Source organism: Centruroides vittatus, unplaced genomic scaffold (genome assembly GCF_030686945.1).
Source record: "Centruroides vittatus isolate TY-2023 unplaced genomic scaffold, ASM3068694v2 scaffold_386, whole genome shotgun sequence".
NCBI classification, from domain to species: Eukaryota; Metazoa; Arthropoda; class Arachnida; order Scorpiones; family Buthidae; genus Centruroides; species Centruroides vittatus.
The window spans coordinates 9,227,486-9,250,149 of NW_027122706.1; the positions used below are offsets into that span (position 1 = coordinate 9,227,486).

General features: G+C 28.1%; 1 protein-coding gene across 6 annotated transcripts in view; it reads left to right on the top strand.

The window, feature by feature from the left end:
- The window catches only part of Dys (Dystrophin), a 514,896-nt gene that overhangs the window by 370,688 nt on the left and 121,544 nt on the right, over positions 1–22,664 (top strand). For all 6 annotated transcript variants that reach the window (XM_067286836.1, XM_067286831.1, XM_067286830.1 and 3 more), the window contains 2 exons: positions 11,742–11,953; positions 12,758–12,912. In XM_067286836.1, coding sequence (XP_067142937.1) covers positions 11,742–11,953; positions 12,758–12,912 — 367 coding nt within the window. The remainder of the gene's footprint in view (positions 1–11,741; positions 11,954–12,757; positions 12,913–22,664) is intronic.

Sequence of the window (22,664 nt, forward strand, 5' to 3'; positions counted from 1 at the left end):
TGAAAAGATACTGGAACTTATTTCAATCGACTTTAGTCCTTTTTCATTTTGTGTTAAATAATTGAAATTGCAGGATCTGAAGATGTCTCACAATTGTAGGACATTTTTAAATATAAAAATTTCGAATTATGTGTGCATGAATAAATATTTGAAAATATGAAGTGCTATATAATTCAATTTTTCAATGAAAAAATTCGAAAGCTGTGTTAATTATCTCGAATATTGTCATAGAAAAAATGATCTGGAAAAAATAAACGAAAATAAATTGGTATTTATATAAATTACGATTTTTAAATAATAACTTCATATACATCTTTAACATTCAGTTAAGAAAGAATTTTTTTTTTCTACCAATTATCAATAGCTATAATGTCACTAGAAAAATATATATATAATAAATAATATCAATAGAAAAATATCACTAGAAAAATATATAATAGACGCTGTAAGTACTCTTATTCAGCGTCACTTAAAGAGATACTGTATTACAATCCAAATGCAACCAGATTTAGTATTGTGACATTTTAGGGTACGCGGAAAACATTTCTATAAAAAATTAGTACGAAAAATTTATCACTAAGGCACTTTTATCGCTGCAAGCAATGAAAAGTTAGTTTATTCGCATTAGCACACAGGTAAAGCCAAGTACTATGTATAAAATGGCCACAATTGTTGAATGCCGTTTTTATCAGCGACGATAGTCATCACCTTGTCGGAACGTGCATTTCTTATAAAGCTATATTATGAAAACAACGGTAATGCAATGGATACACTTTGGGAATTTCGCTAACGTAAGAATTTACGCCGATGTCTATTGACTCTGCAAGTTCTCAGGAGAATGAACACTCGATCCGAAGAAACTAGAATTCTAAGAGTTTAATCCAGTCAGGATGCATGCAAACCTTTCATTTCACAAGTCATTGAAGATTGTACCACAGTTGTCGTCAAGCAATTAATGAATAATGTTGCAGACTCAGTAGTACACATGCAATTTCACGACAGTTGGGTGTATTCTTTTCTAATATGGAAGGTACTGTGAAAATTGATGCATTGTTATCATATATGATCAGCCATACCCAGGAGTTACTTGCAGCTGACAGGGAAACTCAACTGGCCTTTGCATTGTCATTCCATGTCAAAATGGAAGTGTATCGTGGCCACGGAGGAACAAGGAGCATTTTCATTTCAATGGAACAGGGAACATACGTAACTGTCATATTTGGCCATGGAATACAACTCATGTTTTTCAGCAGATTCCATTGCATTCGCCTAAAGTTAGTCTGGTATGGATTCACAGTTGTATTTATCCTTGGACTGTTTTTTTTTTTTTTTTTTTTGAATAAGCTAATCCGAATGAGTCTCTGATATGCACTGACGGCGCAGAGATGGCGAGAGATTTTCAATACTTTTGTCCTATCCCAACTACAATAGGTATAATTCTTTGAGTCAACCACTTCTATGAAAGATGAGCGCCTCCACAAATCGTATGGATGTACAGAAAGTACTCTTTGAAAGACAGGATTACACTGCATGTGAAAGCATTGGAGGATCAATTATGGTTGGCTGTTTGAACACATTGTTCATCTTCAGATTTTGCACTTTAGAATGGGGATCCCATTGAGCAGTATTTCCTGCTGCACTAATGCCTCTGTGAGTGTCTTGCACAAATAAAATGTTTATTTAAAATTTTTTATACAAAGCTACTGTGTAGTGTGTACGTTTTGGTACAATTTTTTTTTTAAGATATGTGTTCCACGTGTTCTGAAATATCCCATATCTGATTTGGACCACAAGCTATCAGACATCTTTAAATAGGGGTACTTTAATTACGATCACTCGAATACAATATAACTAAATATATAAACACGTTTAAAATATCTGCTTCTTAAAATGTCTTAATTACACAAATATATTTAAAAATTTGCTCTGATTTTCTCATGCCAGAAAGGAAAAGAAAAAGATATGAAATTTTTATTAAAATTGATGTTTAATAATATGAAACGCATCGTTCTTAAAATAATTTACTTATTCATAATTTATAATTTAACTTTACTTTTTATACTATTATAACAAAATGTCTAATACAGTAGAGCATCGATTATCCGATCCCCGATTAACCGACCGCGTTCTAGTCGGCAAATTCAAATGTCCGTTAGTGATGTGGCGCTACAATATTTGGTTATTTCTTGGCTACTTTAATATTATTTTTGTTAAATTTTTGCATATTTTAGCTGGCAGTACTGGCTCGACCATGAAAGGGAGGCTAGTATTTAAACCAGGCCTAATACACTATACTAATAATGTATTTTTTCATACTTTTCGGTTATCCGACCAACCCCAGTCCCCAATTAAGTCGGATAATCGATGCTCTACTGTATTTGCAAAATTAATTAATAATGTATTGTCATATTATGGTTTAAGTTGTATTTGAGCAACATCAAATACAAATGTATCATATAGTACTTGTTTCTCTCTTTATTAAAAAAGAAGAAGAAGAAGAAGAAGAAAAGAGTTTTAATGCATTTGGACAAATTTATTTTTATTTATTAATTTTAAAAACTTAGACGATTATTTTTGATGGAATGGTTCATTGTTTTGAAATTGTCCTTCTCTGCTTTAAATATGATCAATTATAATACTTACGTTGTTGTTCTGCGTTAGCATATTACTTGTACAAACTGTCACCTAGTCGTTCATACAGAGCCTGTAAACATTTTTTTTCTGCTCACAAATATATTACATAATAAGGATAAATTTATACATGAATGTAAATGAGTATTTGTTAACTACCCATAAAAATAATTGAGATTCATATCATATTCGATCGCTATCCCTTTCTGCTATAAGTTTGATCCTTTTTAACAGTATTGTCATGCAATTCATAAAATAATTAAAATGAGCTATTTTGAAGAAATTATTTTTAAGTATTTTTATAAATATACTTCGTATTACTATAAAATATACTAACATAATAACGACAAAAGAAATTGTATAATTTTTTACGTTATTATTAAAACGTTTAATACATTCTAGAAAATTAAATTATTAATTCATATTCTGACATTTGTCTATGGCTTCCTGTGCAAAAGATAAAAATATAAAATAAAGATTTTAATTTAACCATTAAAAGTTTTATCTGGAAATGTCTGGAACTTTTCCCGAATGTCTAAGTTCTTTTTTCTTTGGTTTTCTTTTCTTTAAATGTTACTTTTTTTCCTAGATTATTCTTATATGCTAGTTGTTATCTTTTTTCTTCGATGTGGATACTTTCACATTTTTCATGCTTTCCTATTTGTTCAGGGTTTTAGCATTGGTTAGATCTATATTTTTTAAGTCTTGTACTGTACATTAATACATTTTAATGATCCTATATCTTTAACTCTACGTAATGCACTTCCCCTGTTGGTCTAAAAATGTAATATGAAGTTTTATTGTAAACTGCGAGATTTTGAACCTTCATTTTATAAATAATAATAGTTTCAAAAATAATTAACTTGGAATTTTGTTTTAATAAGTTTTGTGGCATTATTCGTTTTTGAGTGTTCACTTATTGGTTTCTTTGCGAAGATACGTTAGTCAGTCAAATTAATTCGTGCTATTGAATAAGTATAATTGTCAATACGTTGTTAAAGAAACATGGTTGATATCACAAAGCTTTGATAAAACGAAAAATTGTGCATAATATTTTGTTTTACTGTAATTTGATTAACTACATTTAGGCTCATTATAACTTTTTAATTAAATATCTGCTTTAAATAATTTAATATATATATATATATTAAAGAATAATTCTGTTAAACATGTACTTTTTTTTTCAATATCTTAGAATCAGTTTAATGTAAAAACCAGTTTTGTATTATTTAATATGTTTTACAACGTATTCTTTTATGTAGAAAATCTCGAAATGTCATTTCACATGAATATTTACGCCTAATTAAAACTTATTACAAATATATTCCAAAAATTAATTAAATATGAAAGTTATTATATATACAAGAATTTTGTTCTGTTAATAATTACTCTTATCGATTTTTACTTGATGTTATAGTTATATGTTATAGTTAGAAGTATATGTATATACTTCTAACTATAACATCAAGTAAAAAAATATATATATATATATATATATATATATATATTTTATAATATGTTTTGTAATCTTCTTGATTTGGAAATTTATTCTCATTGATATTCTTTATTTAAATGCAAAATTCATAGTTAAAGTTGGATACTTTTCACATTTATTTCGTGGATATTTCTTCCTGACAGATATTATTTGGTCACCAGTTGTAGGCAATCGCCAATGTCTTGCTATTCTTTTCCACGATTTTTATCTGCCGATATAAGATTGGCTTTTATTTTAGCAGACTCGTATTTTTCTCTTCTCATGGTAGAAACTGAGAAACAGTGCCAATTGATCATAAAATTCAATGATACAATCTATCATTGAATTCTATGAAGAGAACAATTTATTGACTATATTTACCATCGAAATATAATTATGAAATTCAAAATGTAGAACTGTTGTCATAAGAATTGAAAATAAGCGACAGTTTTAAATCTTTCGATGAATATAATGTATAACTGCAATAAGCGATTGTAATATAAAATATATATTTATTCATATTCAGATTTTGCATTTCTAAATATCATTCATTAAATTGGATTGCTATTTATTTTGTACGTCATTCTAAAGTCTATTAATAGAGATTTGATCTCTCATTTTTATGTGATGTGCTTAAGCGTTTTTACGACATCAGTTGACTTTGTGAAATCTCGTTTATTTGATCCTCTCTACGGATAATAGTAGAATAATAGCAGATGGAAAAGTCGTGTCGTGGAGTGAATGAAAACATAAATTTAAAGATGTGTTTTCTTGATATTTCCTTTCTGAATTAAAAAGAAGAATGAAAAAACTTTATCCTGTCAATTTTTTAAACTACACTTTTATATTATAGTAATAGAATGTGATAAATATGTCGTAAAAATGGATTATATTACAAAGTCATTAAATGTAGACTAAACTACGGTGGTTATGTTTATAGGTAGGAATAACTATTAAATACATTTTGTAAGCAAATTTGATTCTAATGCAAAATGCTTGTTACAGTTTTAACACAAAGTTGATATATTATATTCAAAATTAAACTTTATTTAGTTTACGGATTCAAGTTTTTAAACTATTTGCTCTCTATCTCTGTTTTAAATTTTGCTTTTTCATACATGAAAGATGTAAATAATTGATTTTATTTTTTACCTTATACAGAAGACTGTAACTCTAGCTTGTTGCAAACAATTCGATATTCTATAACTTTTATTTCCGAAAGAAAACGGACACTCTTTATATAAAAAGAAAAAAATTCGGACCTCAATTGATTTTCTGATGGAAACATTTCTTTAGAAAAGGTTCAAACTACATTCCTTCACATTGCGAAGAAAGTACTCTCGTAAATCAGTCATTTTTTTTTAAACCGGTGTACAAAAATAGTATTTAGCAAGCATTTATATTGAGATAAAATAAATTTAAAATATTTCTTACATAACGAATCTTTATAGAAAATGTTATAATTTGCTGTATTTTAAAATTTAATTATTAAATATTATATTTTCGTACGATATCTTATCATAAGAAAATAAATGCGATTGGAAAAAATAATAATAAATTATGGAAATATATTGGTAGAAAATTAAGAAAATTCTTATTTCTTTTATAATATAGTTGAATAAAATATTATTATAATATTTATAAATGTTTAATTAAAAATTTTATAAAGAAAAATTCAATAGTGTATGATCTGATTTCGAATACGCCTATCTGTTTATTTAGTTGGAGATAGCTAGTTAAATATCGATTAAAACGATCGTGATTAATTTTTCAGCATTACATTCAAAATTATTGGTGTACTGAGTATTGTATAATTAAACATTGTTTAGATTTTATAATGCTATATGAGATCGTTGAAATGATTAGATTTAAATGTAAAATTATTAATTCTATCTATCGTATTAACATGGCTGAATTAAAAATGAAATTGCCGATCCTGAAAACTTTTTTTACGAAACAAATTGTTCTACTCCTGCAAATAAGACAATTTGGTATTTCATAAAATCTTTTTATTCGTTCTTTATTCTTTTAATTTTTTATTTTTGCCATTACGAAAATGAACTACTCTCCGTATAGAACATACGGGTATATGATACAGTATAGCCTACTTGAAGAAACGAAGTTGAAATCATTCACCACTTATTTTACGTTTAAAATACTGTACGGTAAAACCTGTGTAAACCGACTCGCACGGTATGGAATATTTTTTCGGTTTGGCAGGTTTCCGTTTTGAACAGTTTTTTTAAAACAAAATAGTTACATTTCGGAGAATTCGTCCCGTTTAAAAGGTTTCTGTTTAACTTAGGTTTCGTTTTGGACAGGTTTCACTGTATATGATATTTCTTTATTTGATAAACAAAGCAAAGAGCAAACATACAATGATTCGTTTGCTTCATTTTTTTTAAATAAGTTATTTTTGAAGAAAATTGTGCTAATAACTTGCAACTCCGATGGTAATGATTGCAATCAGATTGTAATCTGAACAAAAGCAAAGTTATTTTTAAATATTGATATCTTTAGAATTTAAACGTGTTTGAATCGGTATTTCAGAGATAGATGGAACGTATTAAAATAATAATACTGTACTTAATGTAACAAAACTCATTTTACTGGTTTAAGCAAATTGTTCATTTGTCAGAACATTTTCTTTCTTTTCGGAATGCTCTTTGTATTTTTCTTAGTGTAGCAAAATATTTTACGATATTAAAATTAGCATATTACATCGTAATGTGTCCTAATTGTAGTAGTCAGTTATTATTAGCAAACGATTTGGTTTTCCAATCTTCATCAAGAATTTCGTGGAAAGATAATTATTATTTTTTTAAAAATAATAATGGAAATATTTTCAAGAAGGATTAGAAAAAATAATAATATGTGAGAATTGGTTCTGGTGGTAATGTTGCAGACATGAAAGTGACGAACAACGTAATAGTAATTAATAATAATTATACAAAACTGTATTCTCCTAAAGAAAGAACGCATGACCTCAAACAACTTTATTTACATTTTTTTTTATAATTATATACATTTATCGAAATGTATATCATCGTCGGAAAAAATTAAATAAAGTTTTTTCAGGCATGCGCTAGTTCTATGTTCTTTAGAAGAATAAATAAAGTTAGTAATCTTTATTTGATTACTAACAGCGCGTTTTTTTAAATTTAAAATATACGAAACTATTCTGCGAATTTAAATTGAAACTACGATTATAAACTAATAAAGCTTGATATGACAGCATGTAGTATTGCGGGAACCGGGAAAAGAATCATTTAATATCGAAAACTGAGATTTAATAAGAAACTTCAACGAAGATAATATCGCGAATTTACATAATTGCTGATTGAGAAATGCCAATAATTTTACAAGTGATTAAATGTAATTCTTGCTGAGAACTCGTTTGGAAATAAAAATTTTACAGAAAATTGCACAAATCTTTCATTTGTAGAATGTTACAAATAAATAATAATATGCATTACTCAATGAATAAAATAAAAATATGCATATGAAATTTACTTACGGTCGCATTATATTGCGAATATTATGCGATCCTATACTATTTTTTTTGGGGGGGGGAATGGCGCATAGTATTTGACCAATTTGTTCAAAATACAATAATCATAAAAATATCTTAAACGTGGAGAAAATGTAAAAAGAACTTATTGACTTAATCTTTAGACTTTTCCAAATGATATTCTTTTCACGTTTTCGAAAGTATATAGAGAACTTTCGCATGACGTTTTTGAACTTTATATAAGTTACTATTAGTCCTTGAATGAATTTCAGACCATCGTCAGTAAAAATATAGTTTTGGAAGTCAGCCATTCTTTGTAAAATAAATTTAGTTAAATGTCTTTTTTGAAATAAAAGTTTATAAATTGGTTTAAAAAATTTTTTTATAATTCGATTTGAACTATAAAATAATCGTTTAAAATGTAAAAAAAAATAAATTGATGATGTAAATCTAGTTATAAGTTAGTAAGTTTTCATGGTAATTTGTAATAACAAAAATGAATGAAAAATTAGATGATAATTTTTGATTCTGAAATTTTATTATTGAAATAATAATAATAATTTTAATAATACTTTTACCAAACTATATAAAGATGAGTTTGTTCATATTTGTTTATTTTTTGAGTATACAAAATGATTAATAACATGATAAATTAGTTATATTTTTATCAGTTCATTAAGAAAAATGTATCATCTCTGAAATCATTTTTGTCAATTACCAATTTTCACTGTTATGATTTGTCAAATATTTTTTGCAAAAAATAAATGTTTCCTCAATTTTCTTGGTATATGTAAAATAACATATATGTTATGTAGCTTTTTAATTTATATTTAATTAATAGATCGTTTCCCATATTTGAATAGTTATAAAATTCAATAGGGAATTTTAAATTTTAATTATATTACTATCATGTACTTATGAAATTTAACATTTAAAATATTTCAAGCATCTTTTAGTTTTTCTTTAGTTATATTATTATCCTGAAATGAATAAACACAAATGTATATTTTAAATATAATATTTTTGAAATTACTCTTACATCAAACAAATACAAAATTATCATTTCATGTTTATATATGATATTAACTACATAATACCCAGGGAAAAAAAAGATCATTTATTTAAACTTGTTATTTATATCATAAATGACATTATTTAAAAAAGTTTAAAATATTGTTAATGCATAGTTCAAAATGATTTGTTTTATCTAACTTTCAGTGTAAGACAAACCATTCATATTAAAATGCAACTACAATAGTACGCATTTGTTTTAAAAATTATTGTACATGTTCACCGTATAATAAATGACGTAAAAAATGTTGTTTTTATATATGATTAAATTGAATAAGGTATAAAAAGAAGTGTAAAAGTGATGCAGTATAAATTTTTTCCAATTATAAGTTTTAATCTGAGATGGCTGTGGCCATCCATTTTATCTGAGCTTTCAGTTCTTTGAGGTAGCATTAGTTCACATTACCTTGGATAAGATTCTACTGTATATCTTAAATTATAGATGATGTTCTAGAATAAATAGATTCTAACATTATATTCTGAAAATTTTTTGAACCATTAGAGTATCATAAAAATAATTATAAACTGTTATGTTATAAAAAAAATTTTAGGTTTACTGTAATAGGGTTTTTTTTAGAATCAGAAAGATGAATTTAAAATTCTCTGTAAGGAGTGCTTGCAGTTTAAATTATATATACTTCATTTATTTATGAAAAAAGATTTACTTGAGTTAATTTGGTTCTCATAACAGAACTGAAAAATATTTTTCATGTGAAAATTGTATTTCCGTGATAAACTCCAGTTTTTATATTTTTATTTGTTAAGAAGTTTGCTGTATTTTAAATTCCTTATCTATTTTATAAAATATATATGTATTATGGATAATTTACTGTTTGTTACTTCTAAAAGACACTTATTATATACAAAACTTTTCAGTTTATGCAATTAGTTTATTGATAATTCAAAATGCATTTATATAAAAGAAATCATTACATAAAATGTGATAAATAAACATGTAATTTGTCTGTACTAAATAATTATATTTTACTATCACTTTTATTTTGGTAATTTAATATGATAATTTAATTATGAACTTACTTTAGTTTAATTTTTTTACAAATTAATAATTGTACGTAAAAAATTACATATAATCATTATCCTAGATTCATAAACATTTTTGGAAAAAATAAATGAAAATATGAAAGAGAAAATATTTTTAAAGTAATAATAATGACTTAGAAATATTTGTGTGATTATCATGTTTTTTTCTTAATGCATTAAATATTTGAGGTGTTTATAAGGATGTCCATTTTAATCAAGCCTCTGAAATAATTTGAAAAATACACATTTTACAAAAAACTCATTGAACTGAAAATGTTAGACTTCAAAGAGTCACAAGATGGGCTATCAGTTTTATCGTAGATAGTGCTACAATTGGTGAAAAACAGGTCAACTTCATTTTTTTAAATTGAAACCCCATTTTTTATTGCACATTATCTAAAACATTTTTTTCAAAAGATGCACTTATCAGAAGTTATGAGCATTTGGAGTTTTACTCAGTTGCTTACCTGGTGCTTGCATGAATCCATGGCTAACTATGAAGTTCATTGAAAAAAAGAAGAAAATGCTAAAACGATTAATAGGAAACTGTTATTATTTAGTGGAATTATTATTTTTTTTTAAATAATGAATTGATTAAAAAATTAGTTCCACAGCATATTAAGCCATCACAATTGTGGTAAAGAAAAAGAAGACAATGATTTTGATTCCACCAAATAATAGCGTTTTCCTAATGATTTTTTTAAGCATTTTATTTTATTTTTTTTCAATGAACTTCATACATAGCCTTGGATTCATGCAAGCACCTGGTAGCATCTGTTTAAAATTTCAAATACTCATAACTTCTGATAAGGCCATCTTTTGAAAAAAGTTTTAGATAAAAGTTTGTGTTTTTGATAATATATTTTAAAAAAGAGGATTTCCATTTAAGAAAATGAAGTTGACCCATTTTTCACAAATTGTAGAATCATCTATGATGAAACTGATGGTTCCATCTTGTGACTCCTTTGAAGTCTAACATTTTTGGTTTAATAATTATTTGTAGTTATTTCAGTAGATTAATTAAATTGGATTACTCTGTAATATACTGTATTTTTATGCCTATAACATGTGGGTTTCAATGAGGATTTGAAAGAGGTAGTGTTATATGCTGTTGCAGTTACAAATTTGCATCTGTAGAACAACTAAGTCCATAATATACATTCAGGGATATACAGTGAGGTAGATTATGTGAGGGGGTTTTTTTGTTCTAGCAACTTTTTGCAGGATATATGCTGCCACAGGTTATACACACAAAAATATTGTAATCTAGTTTTAAAAAATAAAAATATACATTTTTCTAATTTTCTTTTCTATCCCTTCCAAAATATTTTCATTCAAATATTTTTTATATTTACTCTTAGGAATCTATAATTTTTTTATACTTTATAAAAGTAGTTAGCATATTAATATTTATAATTGTATTTATCATTATAGAAAGAAATATATAAAAGTTTTTTGAAAATAACTAATATCACAGTAATGTATTCAATATTTCTAATGCTAAAAAAATATTGACATATACGATGAGTAATTTTTTTAGAAACATTAAACATTCATCAAGAAGTCTAAAATTTTTGGTATAAATAATTTTACATCAAAAACAATCATCAGTTTCTTTTTTGGAATAGCACATACCAAAACCTTTCAATGTAAAGAATTGTCCAAGTTCCTTAAAAATGGTTTGACATTGTTTTAAAATTAAATTTGGAATCATTATTTTTCTACTATTGAAAATTACTTGTAAACTTTTGTATATGATAAAAACATTAATACTGTACAGTCACTTAGTGTATATTCAGCATAATCATGCTGGATAAACTTAGAACTTTGGTCTTTTGTTTACAATATTATTAAATGGCAATTATTATATATACAAAAATCTTCTCTATAATTATTGTAAAAAGTTTAGCATACTATGATAGTTTCATAGATAATTTTTATATTTTAAACATAAAAATGTAAATATAAATTAATTATATGATAAATCTGATTTATTAAACTTTTTGATTTTAGTCACTCAGCTGTACCAAGATTGGGAAGACGTGAAGGAACAGGCAATGCAACGTAAACGACAATTAGAAGGCATGCTCTCTGATCGAAGAAGCTTTGATGAACGAAGAAGAGAAGTTGAATCCTGGTTAGGACATGCAGAAATTAGATTGGAAAGATTACCTCCTGTAGGACAAACTCTGGATGTTTTAGAAGCACAACTTAAAGAACAAAGAGTAAGAATTTTTTAATTTATAAACCCAAAACTTTAAATATTTTAAATAACTATTATCTATATAAAAAACCTTCTTACTTGAACCAAATAACCAGAGTAAATTGTTTCTTAAGTGCAAATGTTTTCGACTCCCCTTCTGGGCTCTTCTTCAGGCATTCCAAATTTCTGCTAGCAAATCCGTTGCTAGCTGTTCTTTAAATTTTTAGAAAAATTTAAAGAACAGCTAGCAATGGATTTGGAATGCCTGACGTTTTCGACGCCCCTTCTGGGCGTCAAAAATGTTTGCACCTAAGAAACAATTTACTCTGGTTATTTGGTTCAAGTAAGAAGGTTTTTTTATATATACAACTTGGTGTATTCAGTAGTTGAATAACTATTATCTAATTATTGAAAATGTAAATTAAGTATAAATTATATAAATGTAAATTAAAAATGATATGTTTGTTTTTAGTATAAATTTTTATTAGATGAATAATTTAATGTAATTTTTCTGGATTAAAAATTTTTTGCTATAAGTTAAGTTAAATATAAATGTATTGTAATTTACTTTCAGTGAGCTTATAATTAACAAATTGTTTAAGTTATCCAGTTCATTTATTGATTATTCAGTTTGTGTTCTGACATTACAGCTATAATTTTCCTTAAGTAATCATTAAATATTATATAGCATTAAATTATATGTTTTAATTTTCTTCATAAATTCCTAAAAAAGTTTTTGTAATCAGTAGTATAGTCTGCTAGTTATGTTATATTCATTGACTGTATGTATTCATTTTTACAATAGTTTTATATTCATGATTTTTAGCTATTGCAAGTTGAAATTGGTCAATGGAAGGCAGCCATTGATAGTGTTGCTCGAATGGCTCATAAAATTGCTGCTGATTGTCCTCATGATGATGCTTCAAGATTACGTGCAATTGCTGATCGTGTTAATCAGAGATATACAGAATTAAGTATTAGGTACGATCTTATATTTAATTTTTATTGATTTTTTAATTTATTCAATAGTATAAATTTCTTAAGATTATTTTATAGAAAAATAATTATTTTTGATGATATCAAGAAATTAAGTTATAACAACAATTTTATTTAGAGAATCCTGGATTACTTTTATCTTATATTAGAAAAAATGCTCTACTTCATAAAATAATGTAAATCAGATAAAATTTTGAAAAGGTTTATGATATAAATTATATAAAAACATTTAAAATTAAAAAATTCAAATATTTCTATTGAGTTTACATAAAATTTTGTTATTAATAAACAAGTACAGAACTGTTATGTTAAACAATAGTTTAATCATTAATATTCAAATTCAGGACTTTCTTAATGTTCCTTTGTATTTGAATTTGATTCTTATTGAAAACTTTTAATAAAGGACTTTGTTAGGAGCTTTCACGTTAATTTTAATATAGAGTGAATACATATAGACATTAATGTATGAAATATAATAGTAAAATACTTAAATTATATGTAGTATGTTCTGAATCACTGAATTTGTTATTCTGGTAATTCACAATTGATATTTTTAATACACTGTATATTGAACTGTTTTAGTTATATCTGATTCATTTTTTCTTTGATTATAATTTCTTTTAGATTTCATACCCGAAAAAAATATAATTTATTGCTTAAAAGCTGACTGTAAAATCACTTTTTAATTTATTAATAAAGTTGGATATAAAATTATTTACTTGAAAAAACAACATTGTATCTAGGTTTATTAGTAAATGATAATTGTAATCTATAAGCAACAAGATCTTGTTAAATTATTTTCTTTTGTATTTTATAAGCCTTCTCAATAATTTTACTTGCATTTTTATCAACAAATGGCATCAGAATTCAGATAGTTATTGTTTTTTGTAAAGATCTGCAAAGTTAATCTCCTTATATTGGGTTGTTCGGAAAGTTCGTAGCGATTTTTGATAGCCGACAGTTGAGACACCGATTGACGCAAAAATGATTAGAATTGTACAAACCAATGAATATTACGATAAATGACCTTGAGACGCGTCAGTTACAAAAAAACCATTAAGATTATTCAAATAGCGTTTAATTTGTCTCATTGCAAAAATGGATGCGAACAACGTGCATTATCGACACTTGTTTCTTTTCTTTTTTCGTAAAGGCAAAAATGCTGTACAAACAGCAAAAAAGATATGTGATGTTTATGGTGGGAGTGCTGTATCAGAATCAACTGTTCGAAAGTGGTTTGCAAAATTTAAAACGGGTAATTTCAGCCTTGAAGATGCTCCTCGCTCAGGAAGACCTCCTGTTATTGAAGAGGACCAGATCAAAGCATTATTGGATGAAAACCCTCATTACACAACTCGAGAGATTGCAGACATAGTGAAGTCATCAAACAGTACTGTATTTGAACATCTAAAGAAGCTCGGGTACGTGAATCGTTACGACATTTGGATACCTCACGACTGAACGGAAAAAAACTTACTGGATCGCATCTCCATTTGTGATTCTCTTGAAAGACGAAATGAAAATGACCCTTTTCTGAAGCGTTTAGTGACAGATGATGAAAAGTGGATCATTTATAACAACATCAGCCGAAAACGATCATGGGGTAAGAAAAATGAATCACCATTAAAAACTCCAAAGGCCAGTCTTCATCCAAAGAAGGTCATGCTCACTGTCTGGTGGGATTGGAAAGGAATCCTGTACTACGAGCTGCTTCCACAGAATCAAACAATTGATTCTGATAAGTATTGTTTCCAATTGGATAAGCTGAACATGGCAATTAAAGAAAAACATTCAGAACTGGCCAATAGAAAAGGCATTGTGTTTCACCAAGATAATGCCAGACCTCACATGTCTTTACGAACACGCCAAAAATTATTGGAACTAGGCTGGGATGTTTTACCCCACCCCCCTTACTCACCCGACCTTGAACCCGTCGGACGGCCATTTGTTCCATTCTCTACAAAATTTCCTTCATGATAAAAACTTTGATACTTTGGAAGCTTGCAAAAACCACGTGGATCAGTTTTTCGCAGGAAAAACTGGAAAGTTCTACAAAGAGGGTATCATGAAGCTGCCCCATAGATGGCAACACGTCATTAAAAACAATGGCACATACATAACGGAATAAAAGTATATTTTTAGTTTTAAAACAATTTCTTTTATTCCTCTTAAAAATCGCTACGAACTTTCCGAACAACCCAATATTTTAGCATTTTTATAGAGGCCTAATCTTATTACTTAACTCAAATAACCAACAAAACAAGATATAATCATGTGATTTGGGTACAATTAAATTTACATAGATATTTAGGTATTGGTAGAATTCTTTTGAATTTTTAGAAATAGTGAATGTTTAGTCCAGGGATGTCCAACACGTAGACCGCGGTCGACCGGTCAACCACAAAGGTTTTGAAAGTAGCCCGTGAAGCTAAAGTTGAACAATTTGCTTTCACTTAAATTAATGTTTAAAAATTTTAATTCAATACGTTGCACAGACAGTCTATTATTGTAAGAATAAATTTTCTTAAAATAATAGACTGTCTGTGCAACATACCCATACTGTTTGTATTTATCTCAATGGACAATTCAAATGAATGTTAACTTTTAAGTTAATTGTAATCGCAACGCATGCGTATATAAATGGCAATCGCATAAAATGGCGCAAAATCATGTGCCAGACAGTAACATGACAGCCCTCGGCTTCAATCCATGTTATTCCTTGTTAGTGCACTTGGTATTTACTTTCAATTTTAGTTTTTTTTATTTATTCATACAGCGAACAGAGGCAGGTATGTTAGTTTATTAATTATTGTTTTAGCCAAATTTTGAAAAACTTGCTGCACTTATGCAATGTCAGATTTTGTCCAATTAAACATTTTTATTCATTTGCTTATTCACAGTGTATTTTTTTTAAGTTAATAAGTATTTCATCTCAAAAAATAAAAAAAATTTAGCAAATAAAGAAAAAATTGTTAATTATAATTTTTTTGTGTATTTATTTCTTTACATTGTAATTTTTTAAATTTAATAAATATTATTGTGCTTCATAAAATAAAAAAATATAATTATTTGTTTTCTTTATTTGTCATAATATTTTTTTAGTTGAAATTCTTGTTAATTATTCATTAAAATATCTATGAAAAATTTGAAAAATCCTAAAATTGTTTGCCCGTATTCATAGTCGCCCGCAGACTATATTTTACCGAAAAAGTAGCCTCTAAGGGATAAAAGTTTGGCCACACCAGGGGTGGCCAACAAGTCGACCGGTCGACCGCAAAGGCTTTAAAAGTAGCCCGCGAAGCCAAAGTTGAACAATTTGTTCTAACTTAAATAAATGTTTGAAATTCTTAATTCTATAATTTAATCTTACAATAATAAATTATTTGTGAAACATACACATACTGTTTATATTTATCCTGATAAGATAAACAATGTAGTAATACTGAACGCGCTCTGTCGCTGCGCTAGTTGGTAGCTGTGTGGCCGCGTGTCTCAACTTGCTTTTTCTCTGTAGCGAACATAGACAGGGCGCATATCAGTATCAGTGTGTGTTAGAGAGTTAGATAGTAAAGTGACAGCCAGTGAAGTGACAGTCAGTGATAGCGAACAGAAGTAAGTATGTTAGTTATTGTTTTAAATATTCCGTAATAATATCTTTAGTAGGTAAATTCTAAAATAATATTTAACCCTATTATTTTAGAATGAATAATCCAAGTACAAGCCGGAAAAAAACGTATCATTATCACAGTAGATGGGAAGAAGATTATTTCTTTACTATGATGAAAGATAAATGTATCTGTTTTATTTGCAATGCAACAGTAGCTTTGTCTAAGAAAGAAAACGTTAAAAGACATTATCTAACAAATCATAAAAATTACGAAGAAGATTATCCACGTGGCACTGCGTTAAGAAAAACAAAAGTGCAACAACTGAAGGCACAAATAACTGCACAACAAAATAGTTTTTTAAAATACAATACAAATTCGAAGACAGCTACGATTGCTTCATTCAAAGTTGCTGAAACTTTGATTAAACACAACAAACCGTTTCAAGATGGGGAAATGTGGAAAGAGGCATTCATTAAAGCTGGAGAAGAGTTGTTTCAGAATTTTAAAAATAAATCTGAAATAATGATATCAATCAAAAATATGTCGTTATCGCGAAATACAGTTATGCGTAGAACAGAAGGAATGATCCGAAATCTTGAAGACATTTTACATGAAAACATTAATAAATGCATTGTATTATCACTGCAGTTTGACGAATCTACGGACTATATCGGTACTGCACAATTATGTGTTTTTATTCGAATGGTTTTCGATGATATGTTGGTTACAGAAGAATTATTAACTATTATTCCAATGCATGATCGCACAAGAGGTCAAGATATCTTTGATTTATTTAAAAATTATATTGCACGAACAAATTTTCCAATCTGCAAGTTGGTATCAATAACCACTGACGGGGCTCCAGCAATGATTGGCAACAAAAGTGGCTTCGTTGCTTTGTGTAAAGGTGATGATGACATTCCAAATTTTATTGACTATCATTGTATCATACATACTCAAATATTATGTTCAAAAGTGTTAAAATTCAATCATGTTATGGATGTTGCATTTAAAATTGTAAATTCCATAAGATCTAAAAGTTTGTCACGTCGTCAGTTTCGCGCTTTGCTGAATGAATGCGGTGAAGAACACAATGAACTGTTACTTCATACTGATGTAAGATGGTTAAGTCGTGCTACATTTTTAGCAAGATTTAGAGAACTTCTGCCACAAATAACCTCATATTTACAATCTAAAGGTGATTCATATCCGCAATTAAATGATCAAGAATGGCTTCTCGATCTTGCTTTTTTTCTGTGATGTTACTGAAAAATTAAACCAATTAAATCAGCAACTACAGGGTAAAGGTAAAACAATAATACATATGATTAGCATTTTGAAGTCATTTAAGGAAAAATTAAATATGCATGCAATGCAACTAAAGCGTCGTGATTTAAAACACTATCAAAATCTGGCAGATGAATCTAAAAATAACAAGACTGTTGCTTACGACAAATATGCTGATGTTATTGGAATGCTTCTAAATGAATTTGATAGAAGATTTCTCAAACTAAGTGAACTTGAAGGTATTGCCTGTTTTTTATCTTACCCATTTAATGACATCGACGTTGAAAGTCTTGCTCAGAAACTTCACAATTTTCTTAATACTACAAATATAGCAGAATAAGAAGAAGAAATACTAAATATTAAATGCGATATAAATCTAAAATCAATGGTTTCAGATAGCAATTTTTGGAAACTAATAAGCAAAGATAAATATCCAAATATTTGGACAATTGTTGCTCTTTTCAATGCCTTCTTTGGCTCCACATATTTATGTGAATCCGCATTTTCTTATATGAATGCGATCAAAACAAAACAGCGATCGCAAATAACGGATCTACATTTAGAGTCATGCTTAAGAATTGCTTTAAGTTCATATGAGCCAAATTTTGAGAAACTTGCTGCTCTTATGCAATGCCAGGTTTCATCCAAATAAAAATTGTATGCTTAAAATTTGTTTTGTTCGTATTTATTTCTTGACATTGTTTTTTTTTTAAATTTTAATAAATATTGTTGGAATTCATAAAATAAAAAATATGTTTTGTTCGTATTTATTTCTTAACATTGTATTTTTTTAAATTTTAATAAATATTGTTGGAATTCATAAAATAAAAAATATATCGTAGGCTTAGATTGCAAACCTGCTAACTCATATTCAGCATATTTTGCACAACTTTCTTAAAACGCATAAATTTTTTGCTTGTCACATGATTTCAATGAAATAGGTGCATAATAGCGGTGTTTCATAGCCAATGTAAGGTGTTTTTCTCTTTCTAATAGTGTGAAAATGTAATTTTTGACCAAAAGTGGAGGTTTGCAATTTAAATCGGCAATATAATGACTTCTTTAATTATCTTCTAAAATTTTAAAATTATTTGCCCATATCCATAGTCGACCGCAGACTATATTTTATGGAAAAAGTAGCCCCTAAAAGCTAAATGTTTGGCCACACCTGGACTACACATTAAATTAAATAAAAACTAACTCAAAAGAGTAAGTTAGTTTCTGTAATATATTCTTTCAAAACCATGAGAACTTTTGATATTAACACTATAAAACTAATTTACATTTACTATGCAAAAATGACAGAGAAATTTTATTTTACCAATTTTACGAAATATTTATCTTCATTCTATGATAGAATGAGATATTTAATTTTTTTATATATTTTTTTAAATGTTTTAAATTCTTAGAAGTGCTTAGAAATGACAGCACATTGAACTTAAGATAACGTAACAATTAAAAAGAGGATACAGGAAAATCAACGAGTGCATGAATTCTCAATATTTATGTTGAAATCATTCATAAAACACAATCTCTATCTCATATAAGCTATTTTGATATCTAGCTGGTATAAACTTAGTTGATGATATATTGAAATACATTTTGTTATATTTTAAAATTTATCATTTTAATTTATTTTGTGGCAAACTTAACACATTATATAGTATACTAAGTGAGAACCACTGCTCTAACATGTTATTACTTTTTCCAATTTTCTCATTTAATTAGATGAATTCAAATTTTACAAATCAAGATTTGTGTTTGAAATCATTCACAAAGCACAATTTTGTGTGTTTGTATATAACATTCTCTATGAACATCTCAAAACTAATATTTATCAATTAAGTAAATATTAAAAAATACTATGTAAGTTTACAGAAAACATATATGCAAAGCACATTAAATTAACGTTAAATATTTTTCTATCATTATCATATTGTTTATTAATCATGTACTCTGAACCACTTACGGTGTGTAGATAACAAAAACAAACGTTTTCAAACCCCTTCCGAGTTCTTCATCAATTCCTCAATGGTTCTTCATTTTGGAATAAAATTCGAACAAGAGTTTGAATATAAGTTCAAAAAAATTAAAGCCACGTCGTGCCTGCGCAAAGCTAACTGGTTAAAGTCTGCAAGCAGACTTTAAGCCAAGCTCATCCTTGCTATGCCCCACAGAATACCTCAGATGGTTGGAGACTGTGCACATTTTTAAATTCAGTTTTACATCTATATGCATAAATTATAAAGAGGAAAAGGTTTTGTCAATGGCCTGGCAAGAATTGATTGACAACACTGTTTAGCCATTCATTGAATCCCGGTAGGGTGATTCTTTGCGCAAGCATGACATGGCTTTAATTTTCTCGAACTTATATTTGAACTCTTGTTCGAATTTTTTCCAAAACGAAGAACCATCAAGGAATTGTTAAAAAACTTGATGAAGAAATCGGAAGGATTTCGAAAATGTTCGTTTTTGTTTGTTTTCATTACCTACACACTAATTATTCAGAGTATGTGATTAACTATATTTTGGTGTGGTGAGTGGTTGTCCACATTATTTATTATTATTATATGATGACAAAGATGAACAATTACAATGAAAAAGATCATAAAAACAACATAAGTATAAATATTCATGAAATTCCAAACAACAGATTAAATCAAACATTCCACAGTTGCATTTTATATATGCTGACGGAAAAAATTTATTTACAACACTGATAGATGAAATAAATGAAGATGTGTATACAGCTTATCCATACTGGGGGTAGTAGATATTCCAATTAAAATTTTCACGGTTATCAGCCATCACATGATGTCATAACACTCAAATCAGTGTGATAGCTGAGTATGAGCATGTGACATTGACATGAGGTACAAGGTTTAGTGGTTGTAGTATAACTTTTGTGTAACAGTGATGTGCAAGTAGTTGTCCTGCTAGAGAGACATACATGCTCCTTTTGTGCAATTATAGTCATTTGAGATGGGGCATAGTGGGCTTTTGAATGGTTAGGTGGCAGTATCAGAGAATTGCTGCATGTATTGGACATGACATAATGGCAGTGTTTTAGTGTTGGCAATAGTAGTCAATTGATTATTTCCACACCAACAGATCAGGTTGTGCATAGCCATGTAGTACAGACACCTACCAAGATTAGCACATTATAAGGACAGCTATGGAAAACTGCCCAACATCAGCAGCACAAATCAGAGAAAATGTAACATCAGGATCATCAACACAGACTAATGTGAAGAATTTACGTACATCAGAACTATAGCACAAGTGTCTCTGTCAAGAATTCCTCTTATATAAGAACACTGGTGTCCACAGCTCTAATGGTATCACAAGAGGATTACTTGGAGGATGGAATAACACTCTATAGTGTTTATTCATGAGTATAGGTTCTGTATTTATGCAACTGATAATCGTGTATGTGTGCAACTTAGACCTGGGATATCTGTGTGTATAATCAAATACACAGGACCAACTCATGGCATCATAGTTACAACTCTTGCTCACCTCTGGTGTTCATGGAGGGTATACTGACTAGCACTAGATATATCTATCTGGAGCATTATTTAACTCATTCTGCTACCATTCCTTCAACAAGAAGTAGTGTCCTGTTCCAGCAGAACATTACTTGTGCTACTTAACATGCTTTGTAAAATGTTCAACAACTTCCCAGTTGGCATGATCACCAAACTTCTCTCATATTGAACATGTATGGGACATGATAGGAGGCTAGCTGCTTATTTTGTTAGACCACCTATAACTTTTACAGAATTGTGTTAACAGGTGAAAGAAGCATGGAATGATGCAATGCAGAATGATATTCATCAACTTTAGGATCACCTGCTTATGAGAGTACAGGCCCATGAAGGATATAATGACAGAAAAATTCCTTTCCTTGTGAGTACTGTTGACAGACACTGTACTTTGGAACCTGACACATTGATCTGTATGTGATCATTTGATGTAACCCAGCTATATTACCTGTAAGTACATGATCATAAGTAAATTTAAACACATACTCAGGGTGTTGCAATTTTTTTCAGTCAGTATATATCCATATATAAATAAAAATGGAATTATACATTAAAACAAACTACATTAAAATCTCACTTATGTGGTCACCTTCAGGGTATACAATTTCTAGCTACATAAATGAGATGGCCACTTAAGTGAAATTATGAAAAAATTGATGTACAAAACTGTAATTAGAGTATGGTATTTAATCCTTTTAAATGTTCAATACATATCTTGGCAAACTGTTCCAAAACTATAGCAGCAACATAGCTCAATTCTGTTTAAAGTGCTTTAAACAATAGGCTGAATTTATGAATGCAGGATTTTCCTTTTTCATTGGCCATGTAAATTGGGATAAATGTCACTTTAGGATTCTTTTCTCTTGGCCACTCTTTAATATAAATCAAACTTATGCAGACAATTTCATCGGTGGACACACAAGCAAAGTTTTATTGTACTTTATACTAGTAGCCAATTTAATGTAAAAATAAACATTGTTAATAATGTTTAATGATCATCTTCGTGTTTATTTATTATTTTTAAAATATAGTAAAGACATCAAATTGCCAGAAAACAAGATAGAACAAACAATAACCAAGTTAACAAATGAAGAAATATTAAATGCAAATGATGAGATAAGCAAAATTATTAAATATCATAAGAGGTTTACACTTAAATTAAAAATGGTTAAACATAATATTTGTATGTAAAAACATTATTTACCAATAGTGCCTCAACTTCAAAAAACCCAGGCATTAAATATTTGATAATTGATTTAGAAGCTTAGAATTTAAGATACCAGCAGGTTTCAATAAT